This window comes from Cetorhinus maximus, chromosome 14 (genome assembly GCF_964194155.1).
Source record: "Cetorhinus maximus chromosome 14, sCetMax3.hap1.1, whole genome shotgun sequence".
Classification (NCBI taxonomy): Eukaryota; Metazoa; Chordata; class Chondrichthyes; order Lamniformes; family Cetorhinidae; genus Cetorhinus; species Cetorhinus maximus.
The window spans coordinates 99,308,565-99,328,922 of NC_135892.1; the positions used below are offsets into that span (position 1 = coordinate 99,308,565).

Sequence of the window (20,358 nt, forward strand, 5' to 3'; positions counted from 1 at the left end):
TTCACCTCCCTCACTGCCCCTTCACCCCCCCCTCACTGCCCCTTCACCCCCCCCTCACTGCCCCTTCACCCCCCTCACTGCCCCTTCACCCCCCTCACTGCCCCTTCACCCCCCTCACTGCCCCTTCACCTCCCTCACTGCCCCTTCACCTCCCTCACTGCCCCTTCACCTCCCTCACTGCCCCTTCACCCCCCTCACTGCCCCTTCACCTCCCTCACTGCCCCTTCACCTCCCTCACTGCCCCTTCACCTCCCTCACTGCCCCTTCACCTCCCTCACTGCCCCTTCACCTCCCTCACTGCCCCTTCACCTCCCTCACTGCCCCTTCACCTCCCTCACTGCCCTTTCACCCCCCTCACTGCCCCTTCACCCCCCTCACTGCCCCTTCACCCCCCTCACTGCCCCTTCACCCCCCTCACTGCCCCTTCACCCCCCTCACTGCCCCTTCACCCCCCTCACTGCCCCTTCACCCCCCTCACTGCCCCTTCACCCCCCTCACTGCCCCTTCACCCCCCTCACTGCCCCTTCACCCCCCTCACTGCCCCTTCACCCCCCTCACTGCCCCTTCACCCCCCTCACTGCCCCTTCACCCCCCTCACTGCCCCTTCACCTCCATCACTGCCCCTTCACCTCCCTCACTGCCCCTTCACCTCCCTCACTGCCCCTTCACCTCCCTCACTGCCCCTTCACCCCCCTCACTGACTCTTCACCCCCCTCACTGACCCTTCACCCCCTCACCCCTCTGACACTCTGACCCCTCAACCCTCAGCCCCTCACCTCTCACCCCCTCACCCACTCACCCCCTCACCTCTCACCCTTCACCCCTCACCTCTCACCCCCTCACCCCTCACCTCTCACCCTTCACCCTCACCCTCTGAACCCCTCACCCCAAACCCCCCTCAGCCCAAACCCCCCTCAGCCCAAACCCCCCTCAGCCCAAACCCCCCTCAGCCCAAACCCCCCTCAGCCCAAACCCCCCTCAGCCCAAACCCCCCTCAGCCCAAACCCCCCTCAGCCCAAACCCCCCTCAGCCCAAACCCACCCTCACCCCAAACCCACCCTCACCCCAAACCCCCCTCACCCCAAACCCACTCACTCCAAACCCTCTCACCCCAAACCCCCCCTCACCCCAACCCCCCCCCTCGCCCCAACCCCCCCCTCGCCCCAACCCCCCCCTCGCCCCAACCCCCCCCTCGCCCCAACCCCCCCCTCGCCCCAACCCCCCCCTCGCCCCAACCCCCCCCTCGCCCCAACCCCCCCCTCGCCCCAACCCCCCCTCGCCCCAACCCCCCCCTCGCCCCAACCCCCCCTCGCCCCAACCCCACCCTTACCCCAAAACCCCCCACCCCAAAACCACCTCACCCTAAAACCCCCCTCACCCCAAAACCCCCTCACCCCCCTCGCTGACCCCTCACCCCCCCTCGCTGCCCCCTCGCCCCCCTCGCTGCCCCCTCGCTGCCCCCTCGCCCCCCTCGCTGCCCCCTCGCCCCCCTCGCTGCCCCCTCGCCCCCCCTCGCTGCCCCCTCGCCCCCCTCGCTGCCCCCTCGCCTCCCTCGCTGCCCCCTCGCCTCCCTCGCTACCCCCTCGCTGCCCCCTCGCTGTCCCCTCGCCCCCCTCGCTGTCCCCTCGCTGCTCCCTCGCCCCCCTCGCTGCCCCCTCGCCCCCCTCGCTGCCCCCTCGCCCCCCTCGCTGCCCCCTCGCTCCCCTCGCTGCCCCCTCACCCCCTCGCTGCCCCCTCGCCCCCTCGCTGCCCCCTCGCCCCCTCACTCCCCCCTCGCTACCCCCCTCGCTCCCCCCTCGCTACCCCCCTCGCTGCCCCCTCGCTGCCCCCTCGCTGCCCCCTCGCTGCCCCCTCGCTACCCCCCTCGCTGCCCTCTCGCTGGCCCCTCGCTGGCCCCTCGCTGGCCCCTCGCCTCCCCCCTCGCTACCCCCCTCGCCGCCCCCTCGCTACCCCCCTCGCTCCCCCCTCACTACCCCCCTCGCTACCCCCCTCGCTGCCCCCCTCGCTGCCCCCTCCCCCCCTCGCCACCCCCTCACCGCTCCCCCCCCCACACCATGTCCCTCCCCCCCGCCCAGCATGTAGCCCCCCCCCTTTCCCAGTATTCCCCCTCCCCCCTCCCCCTCCCCCCCTTCTCCCACTTCCCACCTTCCCCCCTCCCCCCCTCATGACGGGTGTAGATGGAGTAGATAGCAAGAAACTGTTCTCTTTGGAGAACCAGAGGACTCGGATTTAAAGGTGACATGAGAAAATAATTTTCATGCAGCAAGTGGTTAGTATCTGGCATTGAACCAGAAGAGAGAGAATTTGCAGAGTTATGGGGAAAGGGCAGGCCAGTCGGACTAGCTGTGTCGCTCTTGCAGAGAACCCGTGTGGACACGATGGGCCGAAGGGCCTCCCTCTGTGCTATAAATATTATGATTCTATGTGAATACTTTACTGGAGGCAACGAGTATAAAATGAATGAGCTTCCAATGAAACTAGCACGAGAATTCCTGAGGACTATTTCAGCATTTGATGCCACAAAGAAGTCAATGCTTGCAAACTGAAAATAAACGCCCTCTTTCATTGTCGCCCCAGCTCAGCTTTAATGTCCAGGCGCTGCTGCACCTCACAGCCTCACATTTAGCAGATCAATCAAGACAGATGGTGACTGCACAGTTTTTAACATAAGCACAAAGGTTGTATAGCCTGTCTATTGACGTACAGAGGAAATTTATCCACAGAGTGCTGTAACCCAGCTTTGTAACATTGCTCTGGCTGAGGTTCTGCCCTGTTTCCCTTGGACAGTAGCCTATGTCAGCAATTTTGAAGATGATGGTTCAACTGCCACTGGAGAACCTAATAGACATGACTCCTTGCAAATAGAAATGAATACAAGGAGACAGAGGGGGGAAGAAACTATTGCTTCTTGCACTTTTCAAATAAGCACTCACCATTGATTTACCAGCACATCCTTGAAAAGCTCAGGTGTATATTACAGTAAAAAGCGTGATTACAGGTCAACACCATTATCATGAACTAAAAACAGGAAGCGCTGGAAACCTTCAGCAGGTCTGCCAGCATCTCTCATCCGACCAAAGAAGAGTCATGTTGAACTCAAAACGTTAACTCGGTTTCTCTCTCCACAGATGCTGTCAGTCCTGCTGAGGTTTTCCAGCACTTTGTTTTTAGTTCAGATCACCAGCTTCCGCGGTATTTTGCTTTTATTTTAGCACTAATATCGTGGGTTTTGTCCTACTTTTCTAGAGTTATCTACATTTGCATTTTTCATTAAATAAGGGCCGTTCTCTCCTCTTTTTTGTTAATTGCACAGCTGGGTTCTCCTTTTGCATCTGTACTTAGCCTGCGCTGAAAAGGGAATTAAGTGAATGTGTCCTATTGTTTTGTCAAAAGTTGTGGTACAGTTGCAGACTGGTGGTGATGGAAACCTGGATGTTTTACAGGGGAGACAGTGGCAGTGTCACTGGACTAGTAATTCAGGCTAATGCTCTGGGGACATGGATTCAAATCCCACCATGGAAACTGGTGGAATTTAAATTCAATTAATAGTAACTCTCAGTAATACTGATCATGGAACCATTGTCAGTTGTTCACATCTGGCTCACTAATGTCCTTTAGGGAAGGAAATTTGCCATCTCTACCTGGCCTGGCCTACATGTGACTCACAGCAATGTGGTTGACTCTTAACTGCCCCTGCCCTAGCAAACCACTCAGTTCTAGAGCAATTAGGGATGGGCAACAAATGCCTGCCTTGTCAAAGATGCCCACACCCCATGAGGGAATGGAAGAAAAAAAATTCCTTGATTGATTGAATTGCTGGTTACATATGAGAGGGAAAATGTTAAAAATGTCAACTTAAAGAAAATGAACTCTTGCATTTATATAGCACCTTTCACAACCTCAGGAGGGCCCAAAGCTCTTCAAAACTAATTGGGTACTTTTTGAGGTGTAACCCAGGAAACCCGGCAGCTAATTTGCACACAGCAATGTCTGACAAACTGCAGTGTAATAATAACCAGATAATGTGTTTCAGGAAGAGAGAAAGCCCTGGGAAGCAAGTAAATGAAGAGTCATTTCCCAACATTTTCTTTCAAGAGACTAAATAAGTGGGCTGAAGTTATGGCTTGGGCTTTTTGAAAAATCTTTTTCTTGTGCCTGTTATTTTCTTTAGGTGCCTTACCATCTGAAACCTCATGCTCTGCTTTACTGAGTTAAATGGTTAACAGTTTGCCAGTGCAGCTATCTAAACACACTGAAACTTGCAAAAGATTCCCAACATGGCTTATGTCTGTGGGAAGACAGAAATTGTCAAATGCCACCCCACTTGGTAATGCATAAAACTATTGGCTGTTTATTTACAGTGGATAATCTGCAAAAAAATGTAACAGGGTGCTACTAACAGTGTACATAGAATTGTACAATACACAAAATTAAAATTACTTTTTGCTATCCCAGCCCTATTAGGCAATCTCTTGTCATGACACAGTGTTCAGTCATAATTAAATTAGAACAGAGTGGACTATATTATAGAAAGCCAGACTAACACATCAGTCTGGTTGTAAAGTGCATTTCCTGTCTTGAGTGCTATTGGTGATGGAATATGAACATTGGCATCTCAAATATATCCCCTTAGGGACTCATTATATTAGTTCTTGATCATGAGGTTATAAGTGAGACAATTAATCTCTGAACAGCCACTTCTTTTCACCACAGTGAGTGGAATTCAGCAGATAGTTGTATTCTTCTGACATTTGATACTTGCGTACAAAATCTTTATACAAAATCTTTTAACAGGGCTCCAATTCCATTTTGACAAAGGACGGAGTCCATGATTGGGTAGGGTGGACTATATTAGGAATGGTTTCGCAGGGCATGTTCTCATTTTGTGCACATCCTTATAAACATGCAGATGTTTTCTTCTCAAAATCCCGTTTGCTTTGTTTTGCCAGAGAATGTGTGCCTCATTGATGTCATGGCCATTACTTCCATTTCACCTGAAATCTAAGAGGAGGATGAATTTATTGTTTTGCATTTCATACGTCTGCTTGCCCTTTGATGTAGATATGTTATCTTAATAATGCTTTAGTCAATTTTGAAAGTGACTTTGAATTGTCAGATACTTGTATGTTAAAATGAGCGGTGCAGAGGATTAAACGCAATGTACTTCTTTTAACAAAGATTCACACCGAGCCAAAACGAATGACAGCTTGCTCTCTACTGACTTCAAGGATTTTGTATGAAACATGTTAGAACAGCCTCAGGCCAGTTCTTAAGGGATGCTTGTAAAAGAATACTATCCACAGACTGAAGTCCAAATTAGAAATTTTCACTCAACCATAGTTTGGCTGTAGTGGGTGATCAAAAATCGACAGCCCTCTGGTAAAGCACTACTGTGCCCTTACAAGGTTGAGACTAGGGGAGATTCTTGATCTGGAATACAAGGTCCTTCACTCTGTGCGGCTGCTACGCAGGACTTGATTTGGGAGCCCTTGGTGTCCTTAAGTGAAAATACTATTTCTGTTCCCCAGCAGTGACCTTTCCCTATCTTGATGTCCACGTAACAATCTAATAAATGAAGAAAAGGCAACTTTAGTAATTCTTCCTTAGACCATAAATGTAGACTTGTCACATCAATAACTGCAAAGGAGCTGTATGCTATAAATGGGATCTAACTAAGGCACAGTTTAACCGTAAGATGAGCTGAAATGCTTACCCATTGCATTTTCAGCCAGCAGAATCCAGTTTTAGCAACCTTATCAATCAGTTTCTTAAATAAAAAAAAATGTAGGTTATTGAATTTCCAAGGTGAAGATTTTTTTGCTCTGTTTAAAAATAAAGTGACAAATTGTAAATGGATTTGAAGCAAATCAAGCCGGGGTTATGGTTTTACTGTTAGACACACAAAGTGTCACGTTAGTCTTCCCACCAAAAAAGTGACTTTCTTTAGAAGCAAGGGAGACACGACAGGACTGAAATTCATGAATGCACCGTGAAATATGCTCAGCACTGGGGAGTCCTGAGAGTTGAAATCCCATTTTGGCAATGTTAGCAAGCACACTGGCAAGCTCTCCCCTTATGTCTGGGTGAGTGCAGCTCCAACAATACTCAAAGAAGCTTGACTCCATCTGGGACAAAGCAGCCTGCTTGATTGGCATCCCGGGCGTTCATCCCTTCCACCACCAGGGAACAGTGGCAGCAGTTTGTACCACCTACAAGATGCACTGCAGCACCTTTGCCAAGGTTTCTTTGTCAGCACCTTCCAAACCCATGACCTCTACCACCTAGAACATAGGTGGATCAGGAGCAGGAGCAGCCGTTCGGCCCCTCAAGCCTACTCCGCCATTCAATAAGATCATGGCTGATCTGATTATGGCCTCAAATCCATAATCCCGCCTACCCACAATATTGCTTGACTGCGTTGTTAGTCACGAATCTGTCTACCTCTGTCATAACAATATTCAATGACCCTGTCTCCTCCACTCTCCGGGGAAGAGAGTTGCAAAGGTCAACTCTGAGAGAAAAAAGTTCTCATTTCAGTTTTAAATGGGAGATCCTCTGTGTCCCCTAGTTCTAGCCTCTCCCACAAGGGGAGACATCCTTTCAACATCCACCTTGTCAAGTCCCCTCAGAGGATCACCTCTAAACTCCAATGGATACAGGTCAAGCCTGTACAACCTTTCCTCATATGATAACCTCTCCATCATAGGTGTAAGTCAAGTGAACCTTCTCTGAACTGCTTCTAAGGCATTTATATAAATAAGGAGACCAAAACAGTACACAGTACTCCAGAAGTGGTCTCAGCAACACCCTGTACAACTGTGGCAAAACATCCCAACTTCTATATTCCATTCCCCTTGCAATAAATGACAATGTTCCAATTTCCTTCCTAATCACTTGCTCTAGCTGCATATCAACTTTTTGTGATTCATGTAGAAGATTATGCGAAGTTCATTTGCCTAGGAGCAGGAGAGGTGGTGTTAAGTTGTTTAAAATTGTTTACTGGACCAAGGATTTAATGAAATGCTCTTGGTGCTGATATTTCACATCGTGACTTCAGCCTGCCGCTTCCAAAGTGGAAGTCCTGACGATGTTAGGAAGAGATTAATTTAAAAGAAAAGATTGCTTTTAACAATAGTGTTTGTGTATGTAAAATATGGATCATTCATTTAGTGTCTAGATAAAAATTTTATTTAATATTTGTTCGTGGAATGCGAGCTTCTCTGGCTAGGCCAACCTTTGGTGCTCATCCCATAATTGCCCTTGAGAAGGTGGTGGGGAGCTGCTTTCTTGAGCTGCTGCAGTCCATGTGGTGCAGGTAGGCCCTCAGTGGTGTTAGGAAGAGAGTTCCAGGATTTTGACGCAGTGACAGTGAAGGAACGGCGACATATTTCCAAGTCAGGATGGTGTGTGACTTGGAGGAGTCTTGCAGGTGGTGGTGTTTCCGTGTGCCTGCTACCCTTGTCCTTCTAGCTGGTAGAACTTGTGGGTTTGGAAGGTGCTGTTGAAGAAATCTTGGTGAATTGCTGCAGTGTGTCTGAGAGATGGCACACACTCTGCCACTGTGCGCCCGTGGTGAAGGGAGAGCATGTTTAAGGTGGTGGATGGGGTGCCGATCAAGCAGGTTGCTTTGTCCTGTATGGTGTTGAGCTTCTTGACTGCTTTTGGAGCTGCCCTCATCCAGGCAAGTGGAGAGTATTCCATCACACTCCTGACTTGTACCTTGTAGATGGTGGACAGGCTCTCGGGAGTCAGGAGGTGAGTTACTCACTGCAGAATTCTCAACCTCTTACTTGCTTTCGCAGCTACATGGCTGGTCCAGTTGAGTTTTCGGTCAATAGTGGGTGGGGGGGTGTGGGTGTGGAGGCAATAGCGTAGTGGTATTGCTGAACTAGTAATCAAGAGACCCAGGGTAATGCTCTGGGAACCTGGGTTCAAATTCCGCCAGGGCAGATGGTGGAATTTGAACTCAATAAAAATCTGGAATTAAAAGTCTGATGATGACCATTGTCGATTGTTGTAAAGACCCATCTGGTTCATTATGTCCTTTAGGGAAGGAAATCTGTCGTCCTTACCTGGTAAGGCCTACACGTGACTCCAGACCCACAGCAATGTGGTTGACTCTTAAAATGCCCTCTGAAATGCCCTCGCAAGCCACTCAGTTTATACACAAAAAGCAGGACAAATCCAACCCGGCCAATTACTGCCCCATCAGTCTATTTGCGATCATCAGTAAAGTAATGGAAGGGGTCATCAACAGTGCTATCAAGTGGCACTTGCTTAGCAATAACCTGCTCACTGACGCCCAGTTTGGGTTCCGCCAGGGCCACTCAGCTCCTGACCTCGTAGTCTTGGTTCAAACATGGACAAAAGAGCTGAACTCCCGAGGTGAGAGTGATTGCCCTTGACATCAAGGCAGCATTTGACTGAGTGTGGCATCAAGGAGCCCTATCAGAACTAGAGTCAATGGGAATCAGGGGGAAAACTCTCCGCTGGTTGGAGTCATAACTAGCACAAAGGAAGATGGTTGTGGTTGTTGGAGGTCAGTCATCTCAGCTCCAGGACATCACTGCAGGAGTTCCTCAGGGCTGTGTCCGCAGCCCAACCATCTTCAGCTGCTTCATCAATGACCTTCCTTCCATCATAAGGTCAGAAGTGGGGATGTTCGCTGATGATTGCACAATGTTCAGCACCATTCGTGACTCCTCAGATACTGAAGCAGTCCATGTCCAAATGCAGCAAGACCTGGACAATACCCAGGCTTGGGCTGACAAGTGGCAAGTAACATTCATGCCACACAAGTGCCAGACAATGGTCATCTACAACAAGAGAGATTCCAACCATCACCCCATGATTTTCAATGGCATTACCATCACCACCCCACTATCAACATTCTGGGGGGTTACCATTGACCAGAAACTGAACTGGACTAGCCATATAAATACTATGGCCACAAGAGCAGGTCAGAGGCTAGGCATCGTGCGACGAGTAACTCACCTCTTGTCTCCACAAAACCTGGCCACCATCTACAAGGCACAAGTCAGGAGCGTGATGGAATACTCTCCACTTGCCTGGATGAGTGTAGCTCCCAAAACACTGAAGAAGCTGGACACCATCCATGGCAAAGCAGCCAACATGATTGGCACCACATCCACAAACATTCGCCCCCTCCACCATCTACAAGATGCACGGCAGGAATTCACAAAGGTTCCTTAGACAGCATCCAAACCCACAGCCACTACCACGTAGAAGATCAAGGGCAGCAGATAGATGGGAACACCACTACCTAGAGGTTCCCCTCCAAGTCACTCACCATCCTGACTTGGAAATATATCACTGTTCTTTCACTGTCGCTGGGTCAAAATCCTGGAACTCCCTCCCTAACAACACCACATGACTGCAGCGGTTCAAGAAGGCAGCTTGCCACCACCTTCTCAAGGGCAACTAGGGATGGGCAATAAATGCTGGCCTCGCCAGTCAAGCCCACATCCTGTGAATGGACAAAACAATACAGTGATCACATTGATTTACATATTTTAAAAAATCCTGATTCATACCATTTGATTTCTCAAAAGCAATACACGCTTTATTAAAAATAGAACCTTTGACCTCTCAGTGGATGGATGTCAGATGTTATTGCCTGTCACATCTGACTTCCAATTAATCGCTTAATTTGAGCTGCAGTCACATCAGGTTTGAAGTCACCGCCTGTTGCAGTGGAATAATGTTTGTATGAATAAAATATTTTTTATAGTCTCCAAATGAAATAACATGCTGTAGCTTTAAATATCTATTTGCCTATGATTGTTGGTTTAAGACAGACTAAGCACATTCTATGGCATGGAGTTTTTATGTTGTTATGAATTTTAAGCCAACGTAATGTTCCATTATCAGGTGCAAACAAGAATTAGCTGCAGTAGGGATTGTTTTGTCTTTGAAGTTTCTTCAACTTATTACTTCACCTGGGCTGGATAAAGCACCTGCCTTATTTTAGTCTCTTGTTTTTGTTTTGGCTTGATGGGTTAATTTAGGTTGTGGAGAGGGCGTTGCATGGTTATAATAGTGTGACTCAGGGAGTGCTGCATTGCAGTCATTACCAACACAGAGATTATCTGGTTATCCCCTCATTTGCTGTTTGTGAGACTTTGCTATGTGTAAATTGGCTGCTGTGTTTGTCTTCAAGCGTAATTTGTTGCTAGAAAAAACACTTTGGAACAGGTTGAGGCACCATGTAACAGAAGTATACTGGAGCACTTTATATGATATTGATGTTTTACATCTGGGACTGGGTGTCTGGTTTTGCTAGTATTCTTCAGTGTTTCTTATTCTAGTTTGTAGTTCAATAGAAAACTAAAATTCCATTTGCTTAATAAAAAGCGGCAGGGTGCCTGTCTGCGTGTCTGTTAGTCGTGTAAATCAGAAGGAGCCCTGATTGATTTCCACTCTGGGCTGAATTAGCTGATTTCAGCGGTGGTGGCAGAAGAAGCATCATTTTATAAAGCGTTTTTAGGTTGTGGGCAATGCTGTACATTCAGTTATTGCCCATTCCTGTTGCCCTAAATTGGTGGTGGTGGTGGTGGGTTAGCTTTCTTGATTTATGCTGCCGCTGATGTTCCAGTGACACCGCTAGGGGACTGCAGGATGATGGCCCAAGTGATGTTGAAGCAATGGCAATCTATTACACAAACTGGGGGCATACTCCCTGAAATTTAGAAGGCTAAGGGACGATCTGATCACAGTCTTCGGATATTAAGGGGAACCGAGAGGGTAGATTGAGAGAAGCTTTTTCTGCTGGTTGGGTTGTCCAGGATTAAGGGACATCACCTAAAAATTAGAGCCAGGCCTTTCAAGAGTGAAATTAGGAATCACTTCTGAACGCAAAGGATAGTAGAAGTTTGGAACCATCCTCCATAAGCAGAAGTTGATGCTAGGTCAATTGTTAATTTTAAATCTGAGATTGGTCAGCAAAAATGTATCCCAGGTATAAAAGAATATGGAGCAAAGGCAGAGTTAGGTCAAAAATCATCCATGTTCTCCTGGAACAGGCCCGTTGGGCTAAGTGGCCTACCCGTTTTCCTAAACGTCCATTAGAATGGTGTCGGGTTTTGAATTGATGGTGTTCACCATGATCCCTACTCGCTGCCCTTCTCGCTGGCAGAGATTGAGAGGCTGGGGATTGCTGTTGAAGTAAGCTTGGTGACTTTGCTGCAGTGTATCCTGTCAACAGTAAATTCTGCAGCCACAGTATGGTGGAGGAGGATATTGAGCCCAGTGGGAGGGTTGCTGATTAGATGGACTGATCTATGGCGGATGACATTGAGCTTTTTATGTATTGCTGCAGCTGCACCCCTCTAAGCAAGTGGTAAGATACTCTGCCACACAATTGGCTTGTAGGTTGTGATGGAATTTGTGGTTTCAAAGCTTGTATTTTTTGAAACTGACCCTAATGGAAAGGGGAAACTCTTCCAGTTGCTAAGGGAATTAAGACTGAAACTCAGATTGGAAATCCCTGGGGCGACTGAAATTTGGTAGAAACCATAAAAAAGGCCACAGAACCATCAGAGCTCATGATGGTGATTCCAATGGTGCAGTACAGGCAGGCTGAAGAAGGCTAGACCTAGAAGTGGTGATTGGCATATATATATAGTAGCTGCTGCCGTTTCTGACTACACCATCCAGACTGCGGTGAGCAGAATTGAGGAGGTTCTGGAACACGTACCATTTTTGGATGTGCGCATAGAATTCTGGTTGGTTGTGCTCTGCTGTCAGATGGGGATCAGGCTGCATCCTGGAAGAGGAGGAGCTGGAATTCTTTGTGAGGAAGACAGAGTTTTGAAGGACTTTGTGAGTGAGATTGATGACGTATATGCTGAGTAGACTGTCGAGCCAATTTGTAAGACTTGTCTTAGTGCCATATAATGTCTGATTTACTGCAATTGGCCTGTTAATTCATGTTTAACTTAGGTTGATGCTGGATTTTAGAGCAAAGGTGGTTTCTAAGGTTTGCTTTATTTGACTCTTGTATAATAAAAACATTCCTTTTCTTTTCAACTGTGGAATCTTATGACTTCATTCTTTCAGTAAATAACTGGGATTTCAGGTTTCCCCTTTTTTAAAAAAAATGGTCACTGGTCTCAACCAAAATCATAGCCAAATGGTAAAGTGGTTTTATGGAGTCAGGAGGTGAGCCACTCATCGAAGAGTACCCAGCTGCCCACTGCTGCTGTGACCCCTACAGTGCTGACCCAGTTAAGGTTCTGACCTGTGGTGACCTCCCCCTTCTACCCCCAGGATTTTGAAGGTCCCAGTTGTCCTCTGCTGGTCCAAGGAGGAGAAGGGGCTTGAGTTCTTGCTCCTGGTCACTGTCCAGGGATCTCTGCTGGAAAAGAGAATGCGTGTTGGGGGAAAGTCGGATTAAGCCCAGCTTTGATGCACCCCTCCCCCAAACGTTGAGTAGGTCTCGCTGTTTTAGGACTGACCTGTAGAGAATGTCCAGCTCAGCAAAACGACAGGTACCCTAGCATGGTCGTCAGGTGAGGAGCGACTAAGAAGATTGGTGGGGAATATTGCAATCAAATATTCTCATGTTTTTAAATGAAATGCTTGCAACACTGTTGGGTCTCGATTCTGCAAAGCCAGCATTTATCTGCCAGTATGTTAAAACTGTGTTGCGCTGGATAATAAAGGTCACATACCGTTTGCTTTCCCCATCCTGTGCAGTGGTTCCGGATCAGCAATTGTTGAATGTCATGGTTACTGTGGATGTCAGCCTGCACATTTTGAGTGGTTTGCACTTCCTTGCCCTTCACTAGTAATAGACTGTTGTTCCTAATGCAGAAAGCTACCTCTTGGTGCAGCAGCTGTTGGAGGGGAAATTGAAAGAGATTCTATTGCACCCAAGGATTCGGGAGATTTTTCTTGCTCAAATTGCCGTTGGAGAAGCTATTGGCCGCTACTTGGAAAATCAGATCTTGGCATACCTCGATAGTCCATCAGAAGACCAAGCAGAAAGGCAAGTTTAAATTTGTTAACATCACACTTTCAACTTTTTGCATATTTTTTTCCAAGAGCGCTTAAATGCACTGAGATTGAATCATAGAATGACACAGACTTGAAGGATGCCAATTGGCCCATTGTGCCTGTATCTTTAGTGGACCATTCCAATTAGCCTCACTCCTCTCCTCTTCTCCCATAGCCCTGCAAACGTTTCCCCTTCCAAACATATATCTCACTATGACTTTCTAAGGTGCCATAATTTCTGGCATAACATTAGAGAATGCCATTCTCTCTGCCTGATGGAGAAACCATAGTCAATAACTGGAAAGTGTTTTCTTTTCATTGAGTAGCGAAGGTGAAGGGCTGAGACCCCTTTTTGCTGGCTCCCCCTCCTGGTTGAAAAGAACGGGAGCACGGATAACATAAATCAAGAAGCATGGGTTTGGTGATACCAACTTGTCAGATGAAGGGGAGATGTCCGGAGGAATTCCACAATTTTGAAATCCTAAGAAAAAACGAGTTAGAATATAATTACAAAGTACTTTTAAGTACAGAAATAGGCTGTTTATGTCCAACAGGTCCATGCCAGTATTTATGCTCCACAAAAGCATCCTCCCACCCTTCTACATTGTTGTGGCACAGTGGATGGTAAATGCTGAGCTGTTCAAATCCCAGAGGGAAACTTGAAACAGCTGCCACAACTATTTTACAATTTGTATTTAGTTTGAGATGCGTGCCTTGAATTCAGTAGTAATAAGACCACGAGTCTTATAGGTTTCTTACAAAACTAAATTAAACCTTTATTAAATAAAAGAAAATGATTTTGAGCACATACAGAGGTTTACAAATTACTACTATAATAACTTCTAAATCCCCTAGTTAATCTGGCTCCCAGTTACACCTCTGTTAAGGCAATGGTAAAACACATAGATTAAACAGACCCAGGCAAAGCACACACCCTGGACAGTCAAATTCGAAGAGAGTTTTTCTCAGCTTTGATTCCTTGTAGACAGCAGCTAGAGGCTTAGATGCTGGAGACTTTTCACACTTGTTTTAGATCTTAAAATGCATGCCCTTACAGATAGTCTACTCTCCTTTATATCTATTTTCCCCTTTGAATGCAAATTCCCATTGTATCACTATGTCTTTGGACTTTACCACTCTAATAATAAAAATCTATCATAGTACTAATTTTACCAGTAATCTTTGGGAAAAATAAACACACTGTTTCTTAACTTCTGGCTAGGTGTAACATTTCACTCCCTCTTTTGACTTGAAGCTACTCTGGATTATTTAAAAATGCAAATGTTCCCTTTATACCTCACATTCTAACCTTTATACCTCACATTCTAACCTTTATACCTCACATTCTAACCTTTATACCTCACATTCTAACCTTTATACCTCACATTCTAACCTCTATACCTCACATTCTAACCTTTATACCTCACATTCTAACATTTCACTCATGTTTACCTATTTAGCATTTCAAACCTAGCTTCTCTTCTTACATCAAAGCCTTCAGACTAGCTGTTTTTAATTCCATTAAGTCACACACACACACACACACACACACACACCCTGTTATTACTCTATTTTACAATAAGCTCCAATAACATTGTGAAAATTATTATATCTTCCTGACATACATCTAAACCCATCAATATATCCTTCTATTTCTTTCTCCCTCTTTCGCCTCCCTAACTCCCCTTTAGATGGATTCTTGCTATTCATTTCAACTGCTCCCTGTGGTAGTGAGTTCCACATTCTAACCACTCTCTGGGTAAAAAAGGTTACTCCTAAATTCCCTATTGGATTTACCAATGACTGTCTTATATTTATGGTCCCTAGTTCTAGCCGTGCTTGCAAGTGGGAGGATCATTTCTGTGCCTACCCTGGTACCAATATATCCTGGATGCATAGAACCCATGCTATTCCTTTGAAAGGATTTCCCACTTTGATCTGTGCAGGCTCTTTATCTCTGCTCATTAAACATTGCCAGTCGTGATCAAAACAATGAAGATATAATAAAGATCAACTCTGGTGTTGTAGGCAGCATAGCGAGTTAGCTCATCGTCACTTCAACTTTGGGACATTGGCTTCAAAGCTAATCCAGATAACTGAGTGTGACTGCCCCCTTTCCCTCCTGCCAACTGCAAAGATGGAGTCAGCTTGGGAGATTCGACCCAGTTCCTAATGAATCCAAATGCACATTAAAAAAAAAACCTGCCGCGATCAAAGGGATGGCTGGGAAATAGGAATCAATTCAAACTCTGCTTCGTTTCACAAATCCAGTGAAAGATTAAGAAATCAATCTCAGCGGGTTTCACATTACATTCAAACCAGTCCCCGGTAAGGCGCAGAAAAGCCAAATGCAGAGTCTCTCTCTGTCTTTTTGAGATTGAACATTTCGAACACATTTCAGCAATTGTGACGAAAAGATCCAAAAACTGGATGCCGCACGTTTAATCCACCTTCTTACTTTTCTTGCAGGCAACTGGTGGTGTTTTTACTGGGTGTAGGCAGCTTGCAGCTGTTCGTACAGAGTAATTGGACAGGTCCTCCTGTTCAGATAGAGCCACAGGATATTTTTCCTGCAGCAATGATTGGGACCTATGCAGAGGTAAGGTGACATTATGTGCAAAACCTGTGGCAGCTATTGTTCACCTATCTATGTTTGCCATAAAATCTGGTGCAGGTCACACTGCTCTGTTATTTTATCATTGCCAAAACCCTGTGTCTGAGCTCATGTCGAAGTCATGCTTGTAGATTTGGAACATGTAAAAATCGTTGTTTGGTAGTACAGATCTTGAGTATTGTTGGAAAAGGACATTTTGTCGAAGCTTTTCACTTTGCACTCATCAGGACAATCGCAAGAACATCATTGCCAGGAGCAGCAACAACTTTATACTGTATGAGAAGAGAGTGCTGACTGGGTGGTTCATGATTTGTTTGCTACTCCTGATGTTCTGTCACCTCTGAATTGGAGTGACCGAATGTGGATTGGGCAATTGCTTTGCAGAACGCCTCCATTCAATCCATAAGCGTGAAGCCGAGCTTCACCTGTCATTTAAATTTTCTGCCCCACTCCCAGTCAGACCTCTTCACCCTTGGCCTCCAACGCTGTTCCAGTGAACCTCAACTTAAGCTTCAGAAGAAGCAGCTCGTCTTTCAATTTGCAGCCGTCTGGACTCAACAATGGGTCCAACAATTTCCGATCATAACCTCTGCTTTCTTTTTTTTTTAAACAGCAGTTGTAGGTAATGATTCTGCTGTTGTCATTTACAGATTCATCTTTTAGTACTTTACATGTCCCTTTTGCCTTGCAGCATCATCCCTTTTGTCATTTAACCTCTCCTGCCTTCTCTTGTATCACAGACCTGCCCTTTTGTTCTTTCCTCCCCTCTCCCCATTCTTGATTAAAGTGTACTTGTTACAGATTTAATTTATTCCAGTTCTGATGAAAGCTCATCGACCTGAAACATTAACTCTGTGTTTCTCTCTCTGAAGCTGCTGGTAGAGCTGCTGAGTATTTCCAGCATTTTCTGTTTTTGTTTCAGATTTTGCTTTTATACTAGGCCCCTCGTTGATTTCCTCACCAAATGCCTGTCCAACTCCCCTTTAAAATTACTCGTCTTATCAGTATCGTTCACCTCCCTGCAAAATCTTTTCCAAACTTCTCCTCCTAGACACAGCCCATTGGCACATTTCTGTGCTCTGTAATAAGTAGTCTTTAAAAAAAAACAAATATATAATTATTTCCAGAAATGTCAGTGAATTATGAATATTTTCCTATTTATTTACAAAGAACTAACCACACTTTGTGCGAACTTTCCTGTCATTGTGTCCTTGAGTATGTCCAATATTGTGTACTTTGGTAAAAGATGATAACAGCTTGCAAGATTAGAATCTTTAGTTGCTGTCACAGTCTGTCATTAAGTACTGGCAGCTGAAACCATCATCATAAGGCTTCAACAGTGAACTCAAAATTGCAGAACAATGAAAGATTAAAGAGTTCAGTAAATCTTAGACTCTTTCAATCCAAAACTACAATAACATCAGAATGCTGCAAAGCCATCTTTATGCAGCTAGATGCTGCAAACTGGTGCACAAAATGCTTATTCTGAATGTAAATTTAAAATTGAAAGCAGATACTTGATAAAACTCCAGCCCTATAAAATAGAAGCTTAAATGAATTCATGATCTAAGCCCTCCTTGCAGCATGGACTGTTTTAAGTAGAATTGCCAAAGAGTGTGGGTATGTGTCCAAAATATTTCATTAATTGTTAGCATTTTGTGTTCTCAGCAAAATATTTTCAAGGCCTTGTGTTTTTATGCACCATGCCTTATGTTCGATTTATAATTGTATTATAAATTATTTCAGTACGGTTCCATGAGTACTGGTAGCCTGTTTCTAGTTCCTCAGTTTCTGTCCATCTGTTCGGGGCCTTGGGAGTCGATGTTAGCAGTCTTAAGCTTCAGACTGTGGGGGTGATGCATTTGTCCTATTCCTGTCCTTATCCAATGCAACAACCTTTGCAACGGAGGTCAGTGGATAATGGGTCAGACATAGAAACCCTGGCAGATTTCTTACCTGTCCCCCAATCCCCAGCTTGGTGACGCTGGAGCCAATTGTAGAATCCTTGCTTCTCACTAGCTGAGATATCTCGGTGCATAACAGGATTGCATCTGGAATCTTTCTGATTCATATGGCCCGATAACCACACCAAGCGCTACAGGTCCCCACCGAGCCACTGGAGTTTGTAGAAGGCCGTTAAACCCAGATTCAACCAGGAATACTACTAGTGACTGAATATGCTTGGTGTAGGCTGTTTGCATTGCTAGTGCTTAGTATATTGTGTTTAGATAGATTAACTGCTGTACTGTGCTGGATACAGTGTACAGAATGGCTGTGAAATGAGTGTGTGGGTGTTTGTGTATATTGAGAGGGAGAGCTGGAGTGGGTAGCATGTTCTAATGGTGTTTGCAAGTGCACTTGCAGTTTGCCTGAGGAGACGCCCCTCTTGGCCATGATATCAGGGAGGCTGCTGAGGGAATAGCAAATGTCCTTCTCCACAGGGCAGAAAGGAGCATCCAGCGGTGAGACGGGCAGCAGCGTGTGTCTTTTGAAAAAGTAACTGGGTGAATTTGGTGACCCCGCTGGATTGCGTTCACAGATTGTGTGTTCACCATGTGGGGAATTGCAGGTTGAGATGTATCACACTGTACACCAGCCTGCTTCATGGTCAAGCTGCCTCTGTACGCTCCGTTTTACAGCAGGTTTTGTTTCCCCGGAAGGTGTGGAACTGCCGAGCAAACTCTCCTCTCCACCTTGCCTGCAAAGAATCCTTAGTGCTGACCCACAATGACTAAGCAGAATAAGTTTCCTACTCCCATGTCGATTCCACACCCGAAAAATAAGCACAAAATTTAACCAAAAATAAATATTGCCTGGATGAGTGCAGCTCCAGCAACACTTCTCGAGTTCAATAGCATCCAGGTGAAGCAAGCCACTTGATTGGCATCCATCTACTTCCTTAAATGTTCACTCCCTCCACCGCTGACGCACAGTGGCAGCAGTGTGTACCACCTACAAGGTGCACTGCAGTAACTCACCAAGCCCTCTCCAGCAGCACCATCCAAACCCACGACTTCTGCCACTTAGAAGGACAAAGGCAGCAGACACGTGGAAATGCCACCACCTGGCGATTCCCTTCCAAGCCCCACTCACCATCCTGACTTGGAAATATATCGCCATTTCTGCACTGTTGCTGGCCCACAATCCTGGAACTCCCTTCCCAACAGCACTGTGGGTGTACATACACTACATGTTCAGCAAGACAGCTCACCACCACCTCATCAAGGGCAATTAGGGATGGGCAACACATGCTGGCCTTGCCAGCGATGCTCACACCCCATGGAAGAATAAAAAAAGAATTCAGTGGAGAAGGTAGGCAGGCGCTTTGACAAAAGAGGACGCCGCAATGAAGCTTGGTTAGTCCAAATTCAGTGAGCACAAGCCCCCAGCTGAGTTACCCCTCCCTAACCCAAGATTGCTGAAACCTATTGCTGGATCCCTGTCACTGCTCCAGCTGAGGTCATCCAATCCAGGACTTGGGTTCAAGACTGCAATCGTAGCTATTCACTAGAGTAATTTGCAGGGTGAGTGGAGTGATTGGACTGTGTTTTCCTAAGTATTCTAGAATTAGCCGAATGGGGTTTGTTGGTCGGGTTGATGCTTTCCCCTAAAGTATAAAAATTGATGTGTTTGCACCCTTGCTATAGTCACACCATTTTGACTTTTCACAGTGGTTTGCCCTTCATGGGCTGCTAGTTGGGTGCTGAGGTGGGAAACCTTGCTCTTGTCTTTCTGTCAGCACTCATTGTAGGCTGAGTGTATGGTTCACTGGGATAGAGATTTGCTGATGACCTCTCAACTAAGGGAGCCTTTATGGACACCCACAACTTTCAAGTGAAGGTGTGGGGGAGGAAGGGGAGACACGAGGAGCCAACAAAACTTAATTTGATTCGTGTATATGTACCTGTGTACTGTGTTTTATTTCAGGCTCAAAGCTTGCGAGCCACTCTATTGGACAGTTTGGTTTTGGACGGGGAATCAATTTACAGCCTTGTTGCTAACCCCATCCTTTTGATGTTGGCCAGGACAATCCTGGTGAACTGCAGGAGGAAGCTGAATCTTTTCCAGGTATGGGTATCTCTGTATTTAATGTTCTTGTATTGTAAATTGCCATTTGATTCACACAGAAATGACAGGCTTGTTTGATTCATTTTGATATTGAGAAAACGTTATTGTGGTGTTCCTGTTCCAACAATGCAGTGGATTATTTTTCCCGCTTACTGTTAATTATGTTTGATTTGTTGAAAAATTGTGACTTTGAGGCTTTTGACTGGCATGCTGCAGTCCCCTGTAGAGTTATATGCAATTCGACAATACAGAGGCAAGAGAGATGGTAGTGCGGTAGTGTTGAGTGTCATCAGAGTTCATGCGGAGCCTGCTACTCTTTCGAGTTATCAACAGTCACAGATTGCAACTCTTTTCGAGTACAAACACAGTTCTTGGTTTCCGGGAGTGGGACATGAACCCACAACCCTCTGATTCAAAGGCGAGGGTGCTATGAACTGAGCCACAGCTGACACCTCTATGCGGAGCCTGATGTCATGTCTTTGGCTAATGTAGCTAATGAGCAGCTTTAATGAGGAAGAGCTGGGGAGCGGCCAAGGATAGATCCTTTGGGGCCTGTAGAGATATGAGAAAGCTGTAGTGCGTAATGGGGCAGAAGCTCAACTCCGGGTCGAGTAGGATGCCAAGGTTGCCAATAGTCTGCTTTGGCCTGAGACCGTGAG

The 20,358-nt window shown here is 46.3% G+C and overlaps 1 protein-coding gene across 1 annotated transcript in view; it reads left to right on the forward strand.

The window, feature by feature from the left end:
* Positions 1 to 12,485: 12,485 nt before the first annotated feature.
* ttc27 (tetratricopeptide repeat domain 27) overlaps positions 12,486 to 20,358 on the forward strand; it is a 180,423-nt gene continuing 172,550 nt past the window's right edge. Inside the window, exons 1-4 of the mRNA XM_078556370.1 lie at positions 12,486 to 12,509; positions 12,816 to 13,009; positions 15,487 to 15,616; positions 19,559 to 19,699. Coding sequence (XP_078412496.1) covers positions 12,486 to 12,509; positions 12,816 to 13,009; positions 15,487 to 15,616; positions 19,559 to 19,699 — 489 coding nt within the window. The remainder of the gene's footprint in view (positions 12,510 to 12,815; positions 13,010 to 15,486; positions 15,617 to 19,558; positions 19,700 to 20,358) is intronic.